Genomic DNA, 23729 nt, shown 5'->3' on the forward strand with positions numbered 1-23729 from the left:
GTGAATCAGCCCCATCTCCAGAACTAATAAGCTGGTGAGAGAGAAGGATGAACAGTGAGTATCATGCTGCTCAGAACCTCTGCGTGAACCAGCACCATTAATGGGGACCACTTGCCTTGCTTCCCTGCTCTGAATTCTCTGAGCATGCGGTGCTGTCTCCCACATAAGATCCAGGTGTAAAATCAGAGTGCGAGGCTAAACGTCTATAACCTCTCAAGCTGCTGGAAGGATCTCCTGTCTCAGAACTGGACCGTGGCCTGGATCGGTGCTCTCTTACRTTGCTGAGATGGGTTGCCAGTGTGACAATTAAATTAAAGCCAATGGAAAAGTGGAATTAAAATCACAGTATCCTTTACAGACAGGCAGTGTATGAGCCACAATACCACCCTACCCAGGGCTCCAGTTTTCATTCCTTACAAGAGAAAACAGACAAGAGAAAACCTTTACCTTCCCTTGGTGACTATAACCATATCTCAGAGCCTGTAAAAGTCAGCCTGTAAGAAAAAGTCCCAGAGTACATAGTTCCCTTGCCAAAGCAGAGGAATGACAAGCAAGAAAGCCATCTGCCTGTGGCATAATGTCAGTCTTGGCATCAGGTACTGTGGCACAACAAGGATTTACCCTAAAGCACAGCTCAGGGTTGAGCCCTCAAGGTGATACTAAGCATCCAAGGTTCATGACTTTGATTAGAAAACAGGAACATGTACCAATGCATGGTGATTTACTTCCATTACTTTTGAGAAATTTTCGCATGTCTGTTGTCAAGATGAAAATGCTGAACTGGCTAGTGAAAGCGGCACGTAATCAGGGGAAAAAATAGCCAGGCTTATCCCTTCCCACTTCTCTGCAACCAGAACAAGCCACCTAACTTTGGAGACGGACAAAAAAGTCACACTGCCATAGCCGTCCACCGACGTATTAAGACAATTTTACAAGCTGCCTAAAGACAAATATGGTGTATCGGTTCTGACTGGAGAGGCGGAGGTAAGATAGGAAGCACTGCACTCGCAGCATGCAGCAGAGCTCTGTCTTTGCTGGTCCCGGAGGCCCAGTGTCACTCTTCACACAGCACAACCCACAGGGAAAGGAATATGCGACACCTATGGCCAGATCCTCCACCAAATCTGATGCAGCTGTGTCAGGTGCTGAAGAACCGGCCGTAAGAAATGTGGTTGTGGGGTGGAAATATCACACAGGAGTGTGGGCGGGTTGGAATAAACATTGGCTCTATCGCAGATTCTTTTGCAATTGTAGGCAATGTGTGTAGTTCAGGTTTTCTCTGGAAAAATTCAGGGAATATTCCCTGATGTTGTCTCTGTAAGCTGTCCACTTAGCTGGGCAAGGACTGCCCTTGGATCTGGGTTTGCGCAGCAGCTAATACAATGACAACTGCAGTATGTTCAATACCAACTGAGCACGGCATCACAGAAAAAAAAACTATTAAGAAAATGCTCTTGAGTTAGCAGCCCAGCCCAGAGAATCTTTAAAAAAAGAACACCTATCATTTTATAACAAAACAACAGGTGTCACACAAAAACTTTTTTGTGAAGTGACAATATCTAGGATGATTAGCAAGGGGAGGGGGGTAGCGTTTCTATTATATGCCATTAACAACTTTCAAATCTCATTGAGTGCTTTATTGCACCTCTCTGTAGTGATGAAGTTTAAAACTTTCTTGTGACGCTCTCTGAGCATCTAAAGAACCTTTACATTTACTGCTCTGAGTTCTAGTAAGTCAGTTTAAATTGAAGTGCTCAAAACCTTTATTTTGAACAGCCTGAATGGTGTCCATCAAAGCAAACATCCTAAAAACACTCCTTTCAAGGTACTTATTGAACACGATCATCTAGAAATGTCAGATTCACACTCATTTAAATAATTTGACAGCTTCCAAGAAGACACCTGATGAGCATCACATTCAAGTGTCAAAAAAGTACAGAGGAAAAGTGCCAAAAAAAGTTTAAACCAAAGGAGTTGTACCAGCTAATAGATGAGAGGTATTATAATACAGTTACTGCTAAAAAAAAGATTTTTCATTTAAATGGAAAATAAACTTTACATTACAGACACTTTTTTTGAAAAAAGCCATTACATCTCCCCACTTCCCCTATTTCTCACTAGTGAAATTTCCCAGCTTACTAAATCCAAAACACAGGAGCATATGTAGCAAACAGCAGCACACACTGATGCTGGGTGAGCACCTCAAAACCACTACAGCTGAACTACTGGAGATGCTGCTTGCATTTTTTGTGGGAGCCACTGGGAGTTAHGAGAATTCACAATATCTTCAGATTAAACCTTTAACACCTCATGTTGGGTATGTAAAAGTTGAATCTCCCAAATGAGAAGGTTCTTGGAAAAATCTTGGCCCTGATTTGTATATGCTCCAGTTATTCCATTGTACCACAGTACAAAGAAGTATGCATGTTTTATATAGGGGCTTGAGGTTCACTGAGTGTTTGTAGTATGCTTTGAGATCCTCTGATGAGAGGTGTTACCTAAATACAAGTAATTTGATGCTTAAGCGTCTAGAATTCCCAGTGGACATCTGCACTCAAGCCCTGCTGCCATCACAAATGAAAAACATTTGGAATCCTTAATGGGATTTTTAATGGACATATGTTCATAACACAGTGCCACCAATTTGGCATATTTAGTGTCTTCTCAAGAGAAGCCCACAGTTTGTATAGCAAGATTGTGGGAGGTTAGGATTGCAGTGTGAGAAAATTTGCACAACACCTGCCTGACTATAATTTAATTGGCAGAAACTAATGCTCTGGGTTTGGGGATTTTTTTTCCTCCACTCAAAACTGAAGAGACACTAGGACTGATCCCACTCTGTTACACTGTCAATGTTAAGCTTTCATTTGGGCTTTACTCCTGCTGCAGTGAGATCATTTTCAGGCCCACTGTCTCYTTCTACAAACTGAAGTTCTGCTGTTTTACTCTCACTTTGCTATTTGTGTGTATGATGACTTTTATTTGGCCATTGCCAAGGACTCTTGAGTATTTTTGTACTTCACTGAAATACCAGTATGCTTAGTATTGTTGAAGATTATACTGCATTTTATTTTTAATGAAGTATTTAATAATATACTTTAATAAGAAAACGGATGGCCAAAATATATCTGATCAGCTCTACTTGTGACACACTGCGCAGACCCAAAACACAAACAGCACTGCTGTCATTAAGCTGTCTTTGATTTTGCCTTTTCTTGCCGCCAAGCCCCTTCTGGAGCAATCTTTAGCACCTCTTATCCTACCAGATTTTTGTTTTCCTTTTCAGGAATGTTTGGCCTTGCTGTGCATCAAGGACAGCCCCTGTTATTTCACTATTTTCTTTCCTTTGCTTTTACAAAACACAATAAAAGGCTTTGCAGGACAGATAGGAGGATACAGTCCCAGGGGAAGCGTTCCTGTGATCACCGGCTGCTTCACTTGTGAGAGTCTTCAACTCCATGATGTTTTATGCCCGAAAGCTGCCGGCCCGGCAGGAGTCCTCATCCATGCTACTGTGCCAAGCCTGGCCGTTCAGGGCTTGCAAGCCAGGGCTGCCTGTATCAATGAAAGCCTTTTAGAAAAGCGGCATGAACCTGGGTGGGTGGCAGGTTGTGAACATCCTTTATGTAGTACACTCACATCAGTTTTGTTGATTTAAAGAAGTCCCTCAACCTTAACTCAGATTACCAGCTCCTGTTCTGCGAACTGTTGTTGACAGTGTATTACACCTGCAGTGGAAGCCCCGTCAGCATCAATACTTGCCAGAGTTTGACCTGAAAGGATCATGTCACTCAGTCCCCAGACACTTTGCTGGGACTGGGTGTAAATGGAGCAACATGAAATGGCAGCAGGTTTTATTTCTTCAGTTTTCTTTGTCTGCCAGTATCTATACCATCATGGTAAGACATGCATGTAAATATATATATATATGTACATGTGTGTATAGTGTACTTCATACCCACACATGAAGCAAGTATGCAGTCACATTCCTGAGCAGTTTTGTGCCTTGTCTTTGGGTATTAATTTAAAGATGGATTGATATTTTATGGCCCCCATAAACCCCCAGTAAATTAACAATAAGATCATAAAGAGGGGTTTGATCACTAAGACACTTGCTGACCTGCCTCTTCTCTGTGCTTGTATGATGGAAAATAGCTGTTCAGCTTGCAAGAGCCTGAAGTGAGCCATAATCAAAAGCGTTTTCTCTCCAGCACTGTAGGAAACCCAATGTTGAGATTTGCATTGCTTGTATTTTTAGAGTTGCATGGACAAAAATAAAGCTGTAGGCATAGATAGCGGGTGTTCAGGCCTATCACTGGTGATTGCTGAACTTTATCGCTAGATCAGGCAACGTTCCCAAGGTAAGCAAGCACACCTTGGACGAGCCTCCACTTCACAGCCAACTAGCAAGCGGCTGCTTGCAAAACGCGCCAACTGTGCTTTGCCTGGCTGACCTCCCATTCCCCGTTCCAGGTGCTCTTTGTACTCAACCTTTCCCGCACACCAAGAAGTTATGACGCTTTGGGTTTCAAAGCCAAACTAGATCAAAGTTTGGACAAACGGGTAAATTTTCTAACTGCTTYAAACAGCAAACCCAGAGGCTAAGAATCGTTGCTTTCAGCATTCATTAATCAAGTCTGTTAAATGATTACCTCTTCAGGGCTGTTTTGTTGACAACTCTTCATGATGACAATGTGGCAGTGGCAGTGTCCCAAGGCACATTCAGTGGTGACGTCAAGGAAAAGCCTCCCTCACCTCACCTAGTGGGCTGGGCACTTCCACGACGACTATTTAAGAAAGGAGAATGCCTCCTTGGAAACCAATGATCACAAGAGTATTCCAAAGCAAGGGAAATCAGATCAACTGAAAGGGACAGCAAAATCCTCTCCGAGATCTTTTAAAGAAAGTAAGTAGAATGGTGTCTATGTATTTTTTCCAGCTTTAAATTACCAGTGATCTGAGTTCTTTATACTGATTTATAAGTAGAAGTACACAATCAAATCTGCTACAAATTCTGTCTTTCTATTATGCATTGTAGGAAAGCACATTTATGCCAGTTAGAATGACATAATATGCTAACAGACAACATTCGATTTTAGCTTGTGATCAGTATTTCAAATTCATCATCCAGATCCACTGCAGGCTACAGTAATGCCTCCACAGTTGAAGACCGAGCTAAACATCATCCCCAAGGTTATCCAGGGGGATTTGCAGAGCCTGCCTCCAGAAGTGAGAGAGTTCATTGAAAGTAATGCCAAGCTGTGCCAGCCTGAGAGCATTCATATCTGCGATGGTTCAGAAGAAGAAAACCAAAAAATTCTGGACATCATGGTAGAACAAGGCATGATCAAGAAGCTGCGCAAGTATGAGAACTGGTGAGTGGCATAAAAGGAAGTCAAGTAGGAGCTCAGAATAGTGATAAGCATTTTCTATCTGTTTGCATTTAAAAGTGTTCAAAACCTTTTAATATTTACTTTTCATGAGCATTTTGGAACTGTAGCTTACATAGGTTAAATAATCAGGAAGAGCACAATTTTCCTCTCAAAATTAACTTAAACTATACTAATCAACTGGACTACCAGCTGTACCTTGTCTCTATTGATTAGTTACATAAATTGGGGAACTGAAACAATATCATGAGACTTATGTAACTAATCATTAGCAATGGTTAAATATTTTTTAGCAAATACATCTTTTGAAGAATTCTACTATTTCAGTCAATTAATTTATTCATCAAATACTTTTCTGTAGCATTCAAATAGCTCTGTGGGTGTTCAAATATTATTCAGCACAGGCATTATTCATATTGTGCCGATGAGCTTTGACTGTAATGTATTCAGCAAATACTTTTTTCGAATATTCCCTCATCTCTCCCAACTAACCCAACATGAAAGGAGAATATTAACAAGTACATGCTTGGGAATTACGTGCTGACCAAGAAATCTTCATGGAAGAAATCTGCAAAGACTTTTGAATAACTCAGAAGTGCAAGAATTTGGCAATCTGTTTGCAGACTATTTGGGAGAGAAAAGGGCAAAATTCACCAGATAAATTATTCATTGTTAATTATATGCTTAGCTGTAGTGATGATGGTTATGACAGCCCAACTAGAACATTTTTATCCTCATAGAAAATTTCTGTGCACAGAGGTGAAAATGGTAAAGCAATCCTCTCTATTGTAAATAAATGACAAATAAATTCTTTGAAGGAGGAAAAAATAATCCTGTCTGATAAACCAGCTTTACTTTTTATGATGCTCAATATTTCTTTTGCAATGCCTTTAACTTAAAGGACAATGCCAATCCACTAGGCTGGATTCTGGTCCCACAGACATATATACCATTTAAAATACTTGCTTGGAATCCATTTTGCTCAAGGCGTCACTTTGTGGTCCCTATGTAAAACTATTTTTACTTATCTGTGCTGATGAGAATGCGAATTAAATGAGTTTAACTTTTCCCTGCATGCTAGCAACAGGGAATAAAGCTGATGTAAGAGGCAGAGGAGTATTAAGGAGTAATGAGAATTTCCCAAGCCATATAATTTGTTATTCATTCTGCAGTGTCCTGAGATACTTTGTATGACAGAATGTATTTGACTAATTTCTGAGACTGTCTTGGTTGTATTGATTCTGTCACTTTAGTTTTACCCTTACAAAGCATTTTTCCCTTTTGTGCTAAAGGGGTTCTACAGAAGGGTTAAAAATGCTATGTTGTTTTTTAAAATTATTAAAGCCTAATTTTATCATTTTTGCAGCTGGTTGGCTCTCACTGATCCAAGAGATGTGGCAAGAATTGAGAGCAAAACTGTCATTATCACTCAAGAACAGAGAGATACCACTCCAATCCCTAAAACTGGAACTAGCCAGCTGGGCCGCTGGATGTCAGAAGAAGATTTTGAGAAAGCCTTCAATACCAGATTCCCAGGCTGCATGCAAGGTGGGTGAGAAAAGGAAAGCTGACATTGCACTTTTAGAGTTACAGAAATGCTACTAATAATTATTGTAATCTTTAATTAAAAGTATTTTAGCTGAAGGTTTAGGTGAGTACTCCTGATATTAGTCATCTTCTAGGTTTCATCTGGATCTTTACAACAGATCCAAAGGTCTGCACACGCATAGTCCTCAATCTTTCTCTGGGAAACAATTCATTTTTCCTTTCATAAAGAGGGGCAAAGCAAGGTAGGAAAGGTTGGGTGACTTTTTAAGAAGTCACAGAGCAACTGAGCAGCAGAGAAGAAATTGAAGTAAGAATGGAAGACCCTCACCCCCAGCACAAATTTCTTCAGTGAAAGATCCAGCAGTTTACACCAACAGAGCATTTGGCCTCCACCCACCTTTACTGCTGGCTAGACAATTTTCCTGAACAGCTGCTTTCAGCATTTAAGATAAAACTTACTGCTCCACGATTAGACAAACAGAAAGTTACAGATTTCTAAACATCATCAGAAATGACCACGAGAAACCACCTCTATGTTAATAAATATTATTTCAAAAGTTCCTTGTTTTGCTGTTTGCAAGATCACATTCTCATCCCTGTTTTACAGGACGTACAATGTACGTCATCCCCTTCAGCATGGGCCCTATTGGTTCTCCTTTGTCCAAGATTGGGATTGAACTGACGGATTCACCATATGTAGTGGCCAGCATGAGGATCATGACACGAATGGGAACAGCTGCTTTGAAAGCTTTGGGCAATGGGGAGTTTGTAAAATGCCTTCACTCAGTTGGATGCCCTCTACCACTAAAAGGTAGGTAAGATGGAAATACTCAGGCATACATTTTGGAACTGACTGTGCGTTCTCAGCACATGGGAAACTCACCATAGAAAACCAGAGTGTTTTGTGTAACAACGCAAGGTTCAAATCTCAATTAAAGGAATCAAAGCTCAATAAGAGTTGCGTGGAGAGGAGATTATTATCCCTAGTACTTACCAGGGGGTTTCCTTGGAAGCATCTGGTACAGGCTGCTGTCAGAGGCTTGATGCTGATGAAACAACACAGTCTGATCCAGCACGGAAATTGCTATATTCATGAGTACAACATTCTGTTTTGCAGAACCGCTAATCAACAACTGGCCGTGCAACCCAGAGTTAACACTGATTGCTCATCTCCCGGATCGCAGAGAGATCATTTCATTTGGCAGCGGTTACGGAGGAAACTCCTTACTGGGGAAAAAGTGCTTTGCTCTCAGAATTGCCAGCAGAATCGCCAAGGAAGAGGGCTGGCTTGCTGAGCACATGCTGGTAAGAGCTATTAAATCATGTGTTTGAACAGCTATTAAACCCCAAATTAGGTCAACGTAAATACATCATATCTTGATATCAATGAAATTGCAGTCTCATATGGACAGTCCTGTAACACGAAATATGTATTTATCACATGGCAGCCTTATAAGAAATAGGAAACTGCTTACAAAGGTTAAGTAGCAGCCATTTTAAAGCAGTACATATAAAATAGGGAGTCAAGAAAGATTTAGAACTGGTTCTGACAATGACTGCTTGTAGACAGATCCTTGTAGTGAGCAGAGCCTAAACAGCATCACTGGGCATCCACATTGCACTTACAAATCTAATTGCTGCCAAGGATCAATGCAAGTTTTGAAAACTGTCTTTCATATTCTAAAGAGGTTTATGCACTCAAAAACCTACAAATATGAGTTAGATTTTCCTAAATGAATTCTGTTTTGCACCCTTCCTACATTTACTTTCTGCTATCATTTAAACATTCTACTACCATTAAAGAATTTCCAAAACACATAACAGAACCATTTCAGAAAACGATTTATATGTATTGTGCAAAATGCACAAGTATTCATACATGAAGCGATGTCACTCTACTCCAGTCATGCAGTCAAAAAATATTACCTGGTTCTCTTCTGTCTCAGCTGAGAAACACAGCTGTATACAACTTGGATATCATTAACTGGCAAAATAAAAATGAATGTTTGAATTATATATACACCTGACATTTAGAAAAAATGTAAGAACCCCTTATGGATATACAAAGGGCAAGAAGAGTGGACTTTTTGATGAGTTGGCAACTCTATTATATTCAAACTGTAGTACTGTGCTTCTCTTGCAGGAACAAATTTGCATAATTAAATGTTTTATCTTTATCTTTTTTTGGAAGACAATCTTCAGAAAGAAAAATGCAGGAAGAATGAACTACATTTAACAGCTGCACTTGTTTTTCAATAGATCCTGGGCATTACAAATCCAGAGGGTGACAAGAAGTATTTTGCTGCAGCATTCCCTAGTGCGTGTGGAAAGACAAACTTGGCCATGATGAACCCAAGTCTGCCAGGATGGAAAATTGAGTGCGTGGGGGATGATATTGCCTGGATGAAATTTGATGAACAAGGTCTGGAACTGAGATTGAATTGTTGCAGGGTCCAGTACTGTTGCTTTTAATAGCAGCAAGATATGGTACCTAGTTTTGGAGAGAATTGAAAGTTTCATTTGCTTATATTTTGTCTTTTGTATTTCAGGCAATTTAAGGGCAATCAATCCAGAAAATGGCTTTTTTGGTGTCGCCCCTGGAACTTCGATCAAAACAAACCCCAATGCCATTAAAACCATATTCAAGAACACCATCTTTACCAATGTAGCTGAAACCAGTGATGGAGGTGTCTACTGGGAAGGCATTGATGAACCATTGCCATCAGGAGTAACACTGACTTCATGGAAGAATAAGGACTGGACCCCGGATAATGGTAACCCAGCCCAGTCTACAGTCTCTCTTCCATCTCTCTGCTGAATTAATGTCAATTCTGCCATTATGACCTTTATGTTTTAATCTGTACAGGGGAACCTTGTGCTCATCCCAATTCACGATTCTGCACCCCAGCCAGCCAGTGCCCCATCATAGACCCCGCATGGGAGTCACCGGAAGGCGTGCCCATCGAAGCCATCATATTTGGAGGCCGCAGACCTACTGGTAAGAGATGTAGCAGCCAGGTTTCAAGCCTGAAGTGCTTGCCACAGAAGAATTGAGATACAAGTGCATGTAAACACAGGTTTTACTATCATGGGTGAAAACGCAAGAAAATAACTCTAGTCTGGTTTCTTCTACTTGTTAGCCTTTGATACTCACGCAGCTACTGATATTTCAATGTCCAAATTGTTAATGTTAACACAAAACAGGTAATAATAATAGAGAACTGGAGAGAGAATGGGACCCACTAACCTGGGTGGTATTTAGACATGTAGTAAATTACTATACATCCCTCAAATTCCTCACAGTCTAACTAGCTTACACAGAAAATGGTTAGAGAAATGAACCAGTTATAAACAATTTACAGACAAGGAAATGAAATTAATCGGTCTGCTAAAGGTCAACCAAAGTTGCAAAACAAATAGAAGTATGCTAGGTCTGAGCCTAATATCACAACCACAGGACCACATTCTATTTCCAGTAAAATCTGCTGGAGATTTTGAGGCCCTAGATATCTCCAGTTGAGCATCTAAACATGGATGTGTTGGGTAATCAGGAGCCAGCTTTGAAAACATTCCTATAAACTTTGTCATAAGAGGGCAGGAAAGCAAATGAGTAAAAAACAAGAAAAAGTAGAATAAATTATACAGTAATATGCATACAGCAGTATCTCAGGTAGCAAAGCCTGTTATAAAAAAGCTTCTTGACCCCTAATTGCTGAAGTGATTTTGTTCTTTACAGGTGTGCCTCTTGTGTACGAGGCCTTTAACTGGCAGCATGGAGTATTTATAGGAGCAGCTATGAGATCTGAAGCAACAGCAGCTGCTGAGCACAAAGGTAAATCAAAATCTAATCTGCCTGCCTGTATTAAAAAGAATCCTCTCTGGAAAGTCTGCTTTGGTCCCTCTCCCCTCCCTTTAACATTTGAGTCTTGGCAGCTAATTTTGCAACCTGTGCATTTTCACAATAGAAAATATTTGTACTGGAATTAAAACCCAAATTCTCTGTAAAAGTCAAATTAAGTAAAATAATCCCCTAGGTGGCAAGAATACAGAACAGGGGGCAGGCTTGGGGTGCCAGAAGGCTTGATGYGGAGTCTGCTGTTACAGTCTGGCATAAACAAACTGAAGCTTTCTGTTCTGCTAGAGCTCAACATAAATAGGTGRTGGATGGAAACTAAGTCTTGGCATTCTTCATTTAAAGCTGCTTGACCTGAGATTTTAAGAATTTAATTTTCACTGATTACAAATATGAGCTCAATTTGGGCTTTTATGTACATCAGGGATAATGTACATACTGCTTCTTAAAAGGACATKGGTTCAGATGCAGAAAGGTGGTTAGGGGATCTGGGTGCTAAATCCTGGAAGGGTCTGAATCTTCGTGCTTTAGGATGAGTATGCTCACATATTACCTTTTATTCTACACTTTTTTGAACAGGCAAAATCATTATGCACGATCCATTTGCCATGAGACCTTTCTTTGGCTATAACTTTGGCAAATACTTAGCCCACTGGCTCAGCATGGCACATCGTCCAGCTGCAAAACTACCAAAGATCTTCCATGTTAACTGGTTCCGGAAAGACAACCAAGGGAAATTCCTGTGGCCTGGCTACGGAGAGAATTCCCGTGTGCTGGAGTGGATGTTCAACAGAATTCAAGGGAGAGCCTCTGCCAAGCCAACTGCCATAGGTTACATCCCTGCTGACACTGCTTTGAACTTGAAGGGTTTAGAAGTTGTCAACTTGACTGAACTGTTTGAGGTCTCCAAAGAGTTCTGGGAAAAGGAGGTGGAAGAAATCAAACAATACTTTGAGGGGCAGATTAATGCTGACCTTCCCTATGAAATAGAAGGAGAAGTGCTTGCCTTGGAGAAGAGGATAAAACAGTTGTAGCTGATCGGAACACATTTATTTATGAATCCACACATACCAAATCAGGACAAACACGTTTTAGCAAATCTTCACTGGGAGTAGCACACTGATGGGCAGGGGTTTATGCTGAAAAGTAGGTGTTAGTTTAGTTAAACTATAGGTGCATCCTAAAAGTAACTCCAGCCCTAACAATTTATAACTACATCACAGTTGTGGTGAATAAGTGAGCAGTTATGGAAATGTATGTGCACATGGTCTTAAAAACTGATTTATCATTTGCATGCACAATTTTGCATACAGCTATAACATGCGTAAATTATTTGCATACAGTTTTGCTTATACAATTATAAAACAATCCACCCCTCAGTACAACACACTATTTCTATTGCACAAACCACTAGAGACTCTGATTAATTTTGTTTTTTATATTTCAGCAGTATCAGTTACAAGAAAAAAAATTAGATGTTGTATATATGTATTATCTAAACATATTTCATGGCTTAAATATTTTTTAGAAAAATGAAGTTGTAGCTTTTATCAGAGTGAAAGATGACTTTGTATTACTAATGTGTATTTAAGATATTGTTATTATATATGCCTCATGTTCCTGTGATTTCCAGATGTTTTGCAAGGCTTGTTCTTTAAACTATTGAAATAAATGTTTATATGAAATATGACCTCATTTCCAGTATTCTCACTGTTTATAAAGCTACATGCATATAAATTGGGCCTCATGTCAATACCACAGTGCAGAGAAATTCACTCAGGGAAGTTCACTGTTGACTAGCTTTGACCTGCTACTCCTAATCAAGATAGCTTTCAAGTCACAAACTTTCTTTGCAACTTTTATTCAAGCCAGAGGAATGATCCAGGGATTACGATACCAGCTGAGAGCAGTGATCCAGCTAGTCATGTGCTCTCCAAAACTGAGTTTTATTCATTTCTTCAGGTATTTATGAAATAAACTGCCCCCTAGGAAAGTCCTGTATTAGGAGGTAGCTCGTTTCCTGAAGTCACAGGATTTGTCTCCATTCCATAGTATGTGGGCTTTTGCAAAACTGACAGAGCTGTTGAAATAAATATAGTTTGGGAAGAGTTTTCTGGATTTGTTGAGATGCCTAAAGCCTTAGAGCTCAGTGAAAATAGGGTCTGAAAGAGCCTGTATTTTCTTTGCTCGTAGATAAAGTTACTAAAGCCATCCTATGTTCCCCTGATTAAAGGTGTCCTTTACATGCTTCCCACATCTCTGGCAGGTATCCTGCTTTTTCACTTTGAATGCTTGATCTCCCAAAATATATTGCAAATATTTGTTTAGCAAAAAGAAAATCACTTACATTGTGTAATAAGCCTTTTTATAGACCCTGCTTCCTCACAAAACAAACAGTACCAGGGCTGGTCAACAGATGCCCTTCAGAGTTTGCTAGGAGAGGTCACATAGCCTGCAAAACCTCTACCTACCTCCTGGCTGCGTGTTTAGAAGTTAACACAAACAGTGTCATTTCTGAAGTGAATAATACAGCATAAGTCAATAGACAGATCATTCAACAAATAGACAATAGAAAGCTGTGACGAAAGCAGAGGAGAGCTGTGCAGCCTCTAGAGAGATGATCATCAGTCGACYTGTTTGCTGGTCAGAAACCCATCTGCAGGGATACAAGTCGCCTATATGGTCCTCTTTAGCCTGCGTACTCATGAACGGGCTCCCCGCAAAAACAAAACAAACAAACAAAAAAACCACACACACAAGGTAAAAGACTGAAGTATCTGGTATTTGGATACTTTTATGGAAAAACAAGGTGGTCTGAGAAAATCTGTCATGGCAATATCAGAAGGTTCTGATCAATTAGGCCCTTAAAAAACTGAGATTGTAATGAGAAGATCTTAGACCTGAAGGGTGCAAAAGTGTTCCAGCCACATTTTGAAGTGTTACCCAGAAGACGCGCAGGAGCTTGGGGCTCTCCAGAGGGCTCTGAGCAACTTTAGCGTGCTCCTGCRGCTTCTCATGCAGGGTCAGACCCAATCCTCATACTTTGAACACTGCAAATGGAGGGTCTCCTCCTTCACACCAGATGGATTCGTGCTGCAGGCCCAAACCCAGCAGGCACGGGATAACTGAGCGAAGCTTGTCCAGTAAAATGCTGATCAGTGAGGTGATAGGTACCATCACTGTGAGCCAACATAGCCATGATCTTGGAGCACCCACCTGGCTAACGCTATTGTTGGTGCAGGGCACTAGCTGCCTCAAAAATATCAGAACTCAGTCCCCCAAAATGAATTTCTTATTCTGACTAAACTCTTGCTTCCTCCAGTGGCGGCCTCCTTGTTGTTAGAAGTTAATGAACTTTTCTTGACCACCTCTCCCCTCAGGGCTCTCCACAGATTATTCTTCTGATATAACATAATGTCACTCATGAAAAGAGGATATCACAAGCAATTCTGGCAAAGGTATTTAAACCATTTGTGCTTCTCTCTCTCCACACATTTTAACCGCRTGCACCTTTTCAAACACTGTTCAGAGATTGATGGGCAGACAAATCATTCCAGAGACTACAGAAAATGGGGGAAAAAATCTACTGTGCTGTTAAGGGTAAGAACAAGAAAATAACTTTTTACATGAATCATTCAACAGCTCCTTTGTATGTAAATATATCCTTAGCCCATCAGCATCTATGGGGAGTACAATTTACATTTTGAATGATCAAAATGTTTAGTACTGGCAGAGAAAATGTTTAAAAAGAGAGAAGGCGGCGGTTTAAAATTTAGAAACTTAGTCAACCGTGCCAGATTATGATCTCAACTTCTCTCCCTCCAACAAATAACATGCTCCATAAAAACAAAATGAATTAGAACAAAATGCTTTTAAATTGAAATCTGGAAATTCCTCCTGATTTTCAAAAGGAAGAGGGGAAGGCAACAAATGCAATAAATTTCAACAAATTAGAAAAGAAATATAAAACTTGGCCTATTAAATGGGATTCAGAGAAAGGAAGCACAGGAAAGACTAACACATGAAGTGTACAGAGCCATAACATTTGCAACAGCTGTGTTATGAAACGCACTTGGTATTCTGGGAAGCTAGGAACAAAGTATTTTGTTAAAACACTTGTGGATGTACTGGTGGCTGCAAAAGGAGGGACAAGGCCAAAATCAGAATTCAGCTGCAAATACTATCTGATATGGCCTCCAATTCTTCATTTATACTGCCATTCACTGAAGCAAAACCACACAGTATTTCCCCCAGCCTTGACCCAAGGAGACTGAGCAAGYCACTCACTCTCTTAACCACTCAGCCCCATCTTTAAACCAGCAAAAAAAACAAACCAAAACAAAAAAATCCTTCTGCTTTTGGGGGCAGAAGATAACTTTTCACTATGCATGCATGCAATAACTAAGTTTCATGCGTTTTTACATTAAAGTGTCCTTTTGATGCATTTTTGATGTAAAGGGAAGAGCTAACAGGGGAGTAGGTATGTGCACCTGGTGTGGGAAACATCTGGCACAAACTTGGGGGGGGGGTGTCTCTCTCAAACCACACCTATGGACGCACTCCATGCAGGGGAGGCTCTGGTTGACTAGGGCAGTTTCCCTAAATGGCTTTACTACTCAGGCAAAAATTCTAGCCTCAGTGGCCGATGAGCACAGAAAAAATCATAAGGCTCGGACCTTGGCCCGATCTTTTCACAGGTTGAGAAGTCTGGGTCTGATGTCTTGCCTTGGACTCACTTCTCATGTTTCAAGGTCAGATTTTCAACTGCTGTTGTGTCTTGTTCGTTCAAAATCCTTTCTCAGGTGTCAGGCTCAGTAGTAATTAGCCTGAGTATATAAAATATCCACACACCTCATGTGGATTCTATCTATATGAATGAAGGCTAAATTAAAATAAGTAAAACTCAGAAGTAAAGCATAAGCCAGCTTGCTGCAGAACTCTTCCTGGAAACGAGCAGTATCAACTTCAGATCTCTTGCAACTCTGATGATAGGGCTATTTTCAGGGAAAGAAGTAAAATTCAGAGAAATGGCATTTATGCTCTGGGAAATACTGTTATCCAAAAACCTTGGCTACCATAGTAACATGATTTATTCCATACTTGCTGCAGTATAGTCAATTAGCTCCCTAACTGAAAGACAATTATCATAACTAGAGACATACCTGGCTGGAACAACTACTGAAATGCTGCTTATGAATGGCAAAGCAGAGTACTCTAAATTCCAAATTAGCAATCATCGCTGTTGATCATGGAGGACATTCCTGGCACTAGTTTAACCTCAGCAATACAAAGAGGGCACATTTGTCAAATCAGCGCTGGCAGAGTTCAGTCAACAAGGTTCCAGAACGTGTCCTGCCACATCTGTGAATCTGCATGCAAAATAGCTAGGTATAAAAAAAGAATTGCTATTGCCTGCATTGCGCTGCACTCTGCAGCCATCATAGATACAACTATTGGCTGCAAAACTTTAACAGAGAAGGATTCAGCGAGCAGATTACAGAAATCCACATGTATTAACATGCAAAATCAGGTTTTATCTACTCATCTCAAACACGAATATCCTTGTCTTTTTTTTTTTTTTTTTGCAATAAGAGGCCATGCAGAAACCCCTTGAGATGTCCCTGCACAGCTTGAAGGTGGTTAGGCTGCCTTCATTGCTATCAGAGACAGTGGTCACCTCTGCATTCGTTTTTCTCCTCCTCGCATTGGCTCCATTGGAGTTTCTCTGGCTTTACTCCAGCATGAGCCTGACCAGGCGTAGGTTTTGAGATTATCTGACTTTAGCTTTCGCTCAAGCTGATAAGCTGCTAGCAGAACTTTCTTTATAACACGTATCCCAAAATTGTTCTTTGCATCTTCTTTGGAAATGTCAGATACTGGCCGTTGGGAAAAAAAAGAAAAAAGAAAAGAAACCATCTGTTTTAATTTTCCCAAAGGAACATATCAAAGTTTCTGGGTTGTTTTTGTGTAGCCTCAAGGCCTTTTATTCAGCAAAATAAACCTTGTGTAAAGCTGCTGTTTTTCTACCAAGCTACTGGATTTTTTTCCTTTTAAAGCATCACAGCAGCATTTCCCAGGTTAAGATGCCCAAGGAACAGTCCTTCCCAGAAACGCACTCTGAAAAACAGCTGTTCTCCAAAACAAACTAAGTGCTTCCCCCACGGAAAAAAGCTTCCAGGCTCACAGATCTTACCCCTGCTTTGTATACTTTTAGCGGCCTTAAATTAGTTAAACAGTCTGAACTCTTTTCCCCCCCACACCTCCTCAGAGAAGTCCTTGGAAGGCCTTGCGACTGGGATGTAGGTGGCACAGCAGCAGCAACTTCAAATCAACGCCGTGCAAGCTATGAACGCGAAGAGCACAACAAAACCTCATTTTACCCACCGGAAACCATCCCTGCGTTTGCCTGTGTCTTCCTGAACAGATGAGAAACTTCCCGTGGTGTTCTGTAGCTCCCAGATCCTCAGAGCAGCTAGGAATAGCAGTTTCAAATTTAACCAAAGTGAAACCTAAATGCTACAGGCCGGTGCCAGCGCAGCTGGCTCAGAAGCCGATGGAGCCTCGCTTGGCAAGCGCTGCGGAGACGCGCGCCAGCCCGCGGGGCGCCCGGCAGCACCAGCAGTAGCCAGCAGCGCTGCGGAAGCAGTGCGGCTCTGCGGTACGCACCTTCACACCTAGGCGGCCTCTCTGCTGCGAACCGCTCCCGCTCGCCTTCTTCCCGCTCCCGCTCGCCTTCTTCCCGCTCCCCGCTGGGTGGGAAGGTGGGATCCCTCCTGCCGCCTGCCCCAGGCGTCTGCGCCAGGCAAGCGCCAGGCTCCAGCAGCACCTGGGCACGGCAGAAGCCCAAGGGCGGCGAGGCTCGGGCGAGCCTCCAGGAGGTGGTGGTGCACCAGGCCAGCCACTGCTGTTGAGCAATTTGGCTCCTGTTCTGCCTGAGTTCTAGCACAAATAAATTCCTGTTTTCTTTTTCCTATAGCTCTTCCAAAGAACAACAAGGCTAAGCTAAAGGTGCCTAAATTTTCTTTCCACCTTAGTCACTGGATTACCTGAAGGCTAAATATAAAGTTTAAAGGGCCAAATCCCACCCTCACCACAGTTTAAAGGTAGAGCTCCCATGGGCATCAATGGGAACAAGAGGGATCTGCCGGTTCTTTACTGAAGTTTGTTTTTGTGCATTCGGTCTCTGTTCATCCCTTTCAATTTGGGATATTACCAACATTCTCCTAAAGCTCCGGAGGTAGCCAATGGAAAAAAGATGCCGTAAATTTAACTAGGACAGCAGCTGGAGAAAGGAGGGGGAGGATGTTTAAGGACTGTGGCGTGACTGGATGCTCTTAGAGTATAAAAACAATATCCTTTTGACACTAATAAGTAGAAGCAGGTGCCAGATTTGGTGGGCTTTTCTGGGTCCTTACAGAACGAAGGCAGAAGTCTGGCTCTGTTTCATTGTAGTTATCGTTTGTGCTCAGGCATCCCTCCGCCCTTGCAGGAGATTAGTAATGATAATGCATCTGGTACCTGCCCCAGCAATAACAGCTATGTGGAGAAGATTACAAGAAACTGCTTGGACCTCTGCCCAATCCTAGAAGTTCTACCAACTATTTCTGTAAGTCCCATCAGTTTTTATGGCTTGTCTCTCAAGAAGGCTGCTGAAACCTACTTGAAGGAGAGGCTTTAAAAAGATTTTTGCAGGCATTTATTTCTGGCCAAATTATGATTGCTTGGAGGAAAAAGAAGCCACCATACAAATCTTGTTAGAGACTTCAGCAGGAACTCACAAACCCATGCAGAACTGAGATAAGCTAAAAAAAGCAACAGCATCCAGGAAAGAAAGGCAGACCAGCCAGCCAAATGCAACTCTAATTCCAGCCCGTGACAGACCCCTGGGGCAGCTCCAAAGCCACTTAGCACAAGCATGGAGCTCAGCCAGCAGGGAGACGCTGGCACCAAAAGAACAGCTCTAGCAAGTCCAGATTGCATTGCAGTATTTGCTGAGGGGGACAGGCTCGGACAGACTTGTTACCCGCCAGTACATTTGGGTTCTCCTAGACTGTGAACGCACAGCTCCTCACCCCGCTACACTCCAAGGCGGAGAGTGCTGGGGACACGGATCCATGCGTTCCCCGTAAGGAAGAGCATGTGCGCTGTGCGCATGCATAGCAGAGCAGAGTAACAGCACATCTGTTAATGACACCAAAACATGCTGGCAATGCGCAGTGTGGCTTGGCAGGGAACGCGTATCAACTGTCTGCAGTCCAAGGTCTAAAGGGCGATCTGCCTTCAGAGACGCCTGCAACTTCAAGGAACGGCGTCCCGGGGGGAAAGCAATGCCTCCGCGGCACACCGCGCAGCGCCCGGCCCGCTCTGCTCCGGGCCCCCGGCACACGCCAGCAAGCACCACGCTTGCTTCATGCCGCGCCAGAGGCGAATTTCCCCGTAGAGCTAGGGAAAAAGTGATGCAGGGCRGGAAGATTAGAGGTGAAACCCCATCCCTGTGCCTCACAGATCCCTCCGAGGGGGCTCACCCAACCGGGTGGCTTTGCCAGCGCCGGCAGAGCACTAGTGAAAGCAGCAGCAGGATTGCCAAGCGTGGGTAATATTTACTGCAGCAGGGCCGGGAAAGAGCTGCGATGCAGGGAAAGGTGCATGCAGCTGCCAGGAAGGTGGCTGCACTGATCAGTCCTTGGCAGGACCCTGGGGCTGCTGACAGTGCTACCAGGCTTGGGGGCTCCCCAGGCAGAAGAGTGCTTTACGCCGCAGGAGGAAGGCAAAGGAGGGGGACCAGATGCTCGGGGACCAGACGGTTTCTAGCAGCGACAGCCAGGATCTCCCTGCAGGCTGCGTCACACTGCTCCGGTGTCTCCAAACACAGAGCTGGCTCCTGCATAGCTATAGCCTTAGAAAGCAGAAGCTGGAAGCTTTTCCCTCTCTTGCTAGAGAACAGCTTCCAGCCTCCTGGTGCAGGTTAGCGGGCTTGCTGAACGCTGTCCTGCTGAAGACAGGGCAGGAAGGCCGGGAGGGCATCTGCTCTTGGGACATTTATGATGGTGCTTTTTTTTGGACACGAATTTGAATGACAACCATGTTGCACATTAAATGTCACTGCCAGGCAGAAGGAGAGTCATGAATCTTTAGAAATCTTTCCAAATTCCTAATTTTCAAGCACAAAATGAATATACATTGGAAGAAACACTGCAGCTGCAACAGCCTCAGTGAAGCGATTAACCAAGGCACTGTAACGTGTCCCAGTGCAGACAGCCCTGTCTCGGGGCCGTCGGGTCTTTCTCCCATTACTCTTCTCCATCCCTCACACCGCTTATTGTTTGCTTCATTGTTAATCCTACCTAATTTAAAAGTAGGAAATTGATTTCTTATGTATCCATTACCAACCAAATCATTTCTTTATTACAGCAAGGATCATATTTCATAAGTAAGTCATGGAAAATTAAAACCATGCCTGTTGCTTTGATGAAATAATGGAGAGAAACGCTAGAGGCGAAGGCACAGACAGCTGGAGGCTGTCATGCAACCAGCAGTGCAGGTTAACTCTTTGCAAGCACCCAGGCTCCAGGCAGCTGCCAGCCTGCTGCAAACTTCTGGTTACGGTGTTAAGCATTCACTTATCGCTAAAACTCAGGAGCCTCCAAGAGAAGGAATATAATYGCTCTGAACAAAGCAGGTCAATGATTTCAGTGGCTGTAAATAAGTTTGTTAATAGGAGCTTTGCAGCCTGCCTGTGTGCAGAAACAGACATTGCAATATTAAACCAGGAGCCTCATCTCCCTAGCTCTTCTGTGTTATCAGAGAGGCTTTTTCACAGGGAGGTTCAGAGAACYTGAATTCTCTGAATCCTGCTCTGGAGATTACTGGGGAGAAAACGGCTGCCTAACTCCGACTGGGAGCTGTCTCAAATCAGGCAGCATGAATACCCTCTCATCTGCTGTACTTGTTTTAAAAATGTAAACTGTATTGGCAAATCCAGATATGCCTTGGCATTCATCTAAATTTGCTATTAGATCTCTTCTGAGACATTAAGAGACATTCCTCTTGCACAGTGCATGCAGCACAGGAACCCATGGTACAAGTCATGCCTTAGCACAGATGTCCTCGCAGCACAAGTATTTCCAGCTCTTGATCATATTAGGCCATTGTGCTTTGCCACCAGGTAGGGAGGATTTAGACTGAAGGAGAACCACTTTTGTCTTGGAAGATACTCAGTTTACATCGCACATGCAGGTTATATCGGTACAGCAGGCATGTCAGCCAGATCAACTAGCTGGCAACGTACTGTGACTTGGGGCAGATCACAAATTAAAACAAAATCCAGTCYGTACATTACTGAGGATTTATGGACTCCTCTGTGAACTTCCCTGTGAAGCAGGCAGGACACTGTTCCTCTGAAGAGTAATCCAGATAAGCACTATGGCTAGCAGGACATTACAACATCCAACTCAAAGTTCATTGACTGCTTCATTAACATGCTGATCTCTAGGAATTGCAGCCAAAGAAGCAAGACCTCTTCTATTTCCCTATCAGAAGCAAAGATATCAGTCTGTTATCACTGTGTAGTATGTTTTTAATCACGTACTACAAATACACGTACCCACATAGAAACACAGTGCCAGAGGACTAAGAATAAGCAAAGCTATCACAACAGACCACGAGCAGGCAAACCCGAGAGCRAAGGGTAACGCAAGGCATCACTTCACAGCAGTAACTCATGCCTAGTCGGTGCATCTCTCTACATGTACCCTTTTCAAGCATGAGACTGCTTGCCTTCACTTCTTTGGTTTAAGAGTCTCCTGCTTTGGGGATAGAGCCCACTTTAGAGGATCTTGCAACCAAGTGTTACCCTAGAAAGTCTGCTGTGGTTCAGGGACTCACTGTTCTTTTTGGAAGTTAGGACCAGAAAGATCTCACATTAAAATAATTCTGAAACCAGCTAAGAGGACTGCAAACACACCCACCTTACCTAATCCCTCACCTTCTCTGGGAGGAGGCTGGGGGAACATTTACATCTTGACAGCACCCAGCAGGCTTTTACCAGTTCTCCCCAAATAACTGCCTAACAACGAAGCCAAAGAAAGTCTTTTTAAAACTCTTTATGGTTTTTTTGTGCTGATGATTCTCAGGATTGGGAAACAAGTTTTGTAACTCAGTGGGAGCAAAGGAAATAGGCTCCTTTCAGGAACATCATACATKGTCTCTTAATCCCCCCACTTCCAAAGTGCTTATCTAAAAAACATGTCATTAGGAGATATTGTATTCCTCTTTGCTAGTTTCTCTGCTGGATGCTATTAAGTTAAACCAACTTATTTATGCAGTCAAGATCCCCAAAACAGTCGATGCAAACTACTACAAGTTATCACCAAGTAGCTCCAAGATTAGGCAGTGTGAAAACTAAAATGACCACAGATTTCTAAGCCTCTCCTCCATAAGAGGCATTTTCATTCCCTGTTACCGGAGATCATTTTTGTTGCTTTCTAGTCTGCCTGCCTGCTTCCCTGTCTGACTTTGCCAGAAATTCAGTTGTCTCAATAGTTTCTATCAGCATTTTAATGATTATCAAATGCATTAGAGAAATTACTCTCAAAATGTTTCTTGTTWGGAAAATATCCTCCAGGAGTTCTAGATGAATATTTGTTTTGATGATGTATTTGATAAGACAGTCACAAAAACATTCAGAAATACAAACATGTTCATTTGCACTTACAAATAAAACAGATTCACCATGCTAATATTTTAAAGGAACCACTGGATGCTTTCATTAGCTGCATTTGCCACTATGACAGCAACAATATCTCCCAGACAGAAACTGAGACAAGACATAGTAATTAGGTCAAACCTTYGGGATAGAGCTGCCATCACAAAACATAAATGTAAATTCATCTCCCACTGTCCAAGCACTGTAAGATATGTTATTGCTATTTGGTTATCTAAGCAAGAGAGAGAAATAGAAGAAACGAGATTCTTTCTTTCTTTTACTATTCTTCACAATTACCYCGTGTTTAATTAATCTTAATTAATTATTTAAGGTGAACTTAGCTTTCCTGACCTAATGGCAACATGTAAACTGATTAACTTTACAAAGCCAGCAAAATGATCTGCACAGGGAGATCAGATACTGCAATGCATTATTCAGGCCACGCTATTCTTTGTTGTTGCCAATGATGCGCAACTGAACACAAGAAAGCAGTCGGGAAGGTGTGATGTTGGTCCTTCCCGGGTGAGGGTTAGGCTCCCCTGGCCCCTTATCACCAGTGGAAAGAGAGRAGSAGGAGGAGGAGGAGGAGAGAGTGCCCTGCGCTAAGGGAGTACACGGCGTCTCCTAGGGCTAAGTCTGCGTGGGCTTGGGGCAGGAAGGAAGGGGAGGAGAAAGCCTCCCAGCTCCTCCAGGATGGGACGAGGGTGGGAGCGTGCAGGAGACTGCGGAGCAGCAACGAGGAAAGAGGTGCCTTCAATGGCAGAGCCAGGTTCCGAGACGCCAATGCAAACTGGCCCTTTGGCCGGCTCCGTTTTGACAAGTCCAGTCACGTAATCTCCTTTCTGTTACATCACAGGGGATTATCGGGCAAAGAAGTTTATTTTGTACAGATAATGCCTATCTTTGCTACAAAGCAAAACCTGGATGTAAACTTTCCAAGCGATTCTACTTAGATTCAGATCTGAGCTTCGCAATGGGAAATGCAATGCCCTGTATGGCCTGATAAGTAGTGCAGTAAAACTGATTCCTGGAATAACTTRTACACATAGAAAGAAAGTGATCTGTTTAGATATCTACAGTATTCCCCATCTCTTCTGTCCAATAGCTGAGGCAGATATACAGATAAGTGAGAAGAAAACACTCGTCACCATACTGACTTTAGAGAAGAAACAGATAAGGCCGATAAGGCAGTAAGTGAAATTCTCCTCYAGACTATCGTGCAAATACGTAGTCG

The 23729-nt window shown here is 42.4% G+C and overlaps 1 protein-coding gene across 1 annotated transcript; it reads left to right on the forward strand.

Annotated features, from left to right (window-relative positions):
• The first annotated feature begins 5086 nt into the window (after window positions 1-5086).
• On the forward strand, window positions 5087-12472 carry PCK1 (phosphoenolpyruvate carboxykinase 1). Its single transcript, XM_026090913.1, has 9 exons — window positions 5087-5375; window positions 6757-6938; window positions 7546-7749; window positions 8056-8243; window positions 9198-9360; window positions 9488-9712; window positions 9805-9936; window positions 10675-10770; window positions 11371-12472. Exons 1-9 carry the CDS (start codon window positions 5152-5154, stop codon window positions 11823-11825), a joined length of 1869 nt encoding a protein of 622 aa, XP_025946698.1. The 5' UTR covers window positions 5087-5151; the 3' UTR covers window positions 11826-12472.
• The last annotated feature ends 11257 nt before the right edge of the window (window positions 12473-23729 follow it).

This window comes from Apteryx rowi, unplaced genomic scaffold (genome assembly GCF_003343035.1).
Source record: "Apteryx rowi isolate R43461 unplaced genomic scaffold, aptRow1 scaffold_0, whole genome shotgun sequence".
NCBI classification, from domain to species: domain Eukaryota; kingdom Metazoa; phylum Chordata; class Aves; order Apterygiformes; family Apterygidae; genus Apteryx; species Apteryx rowi.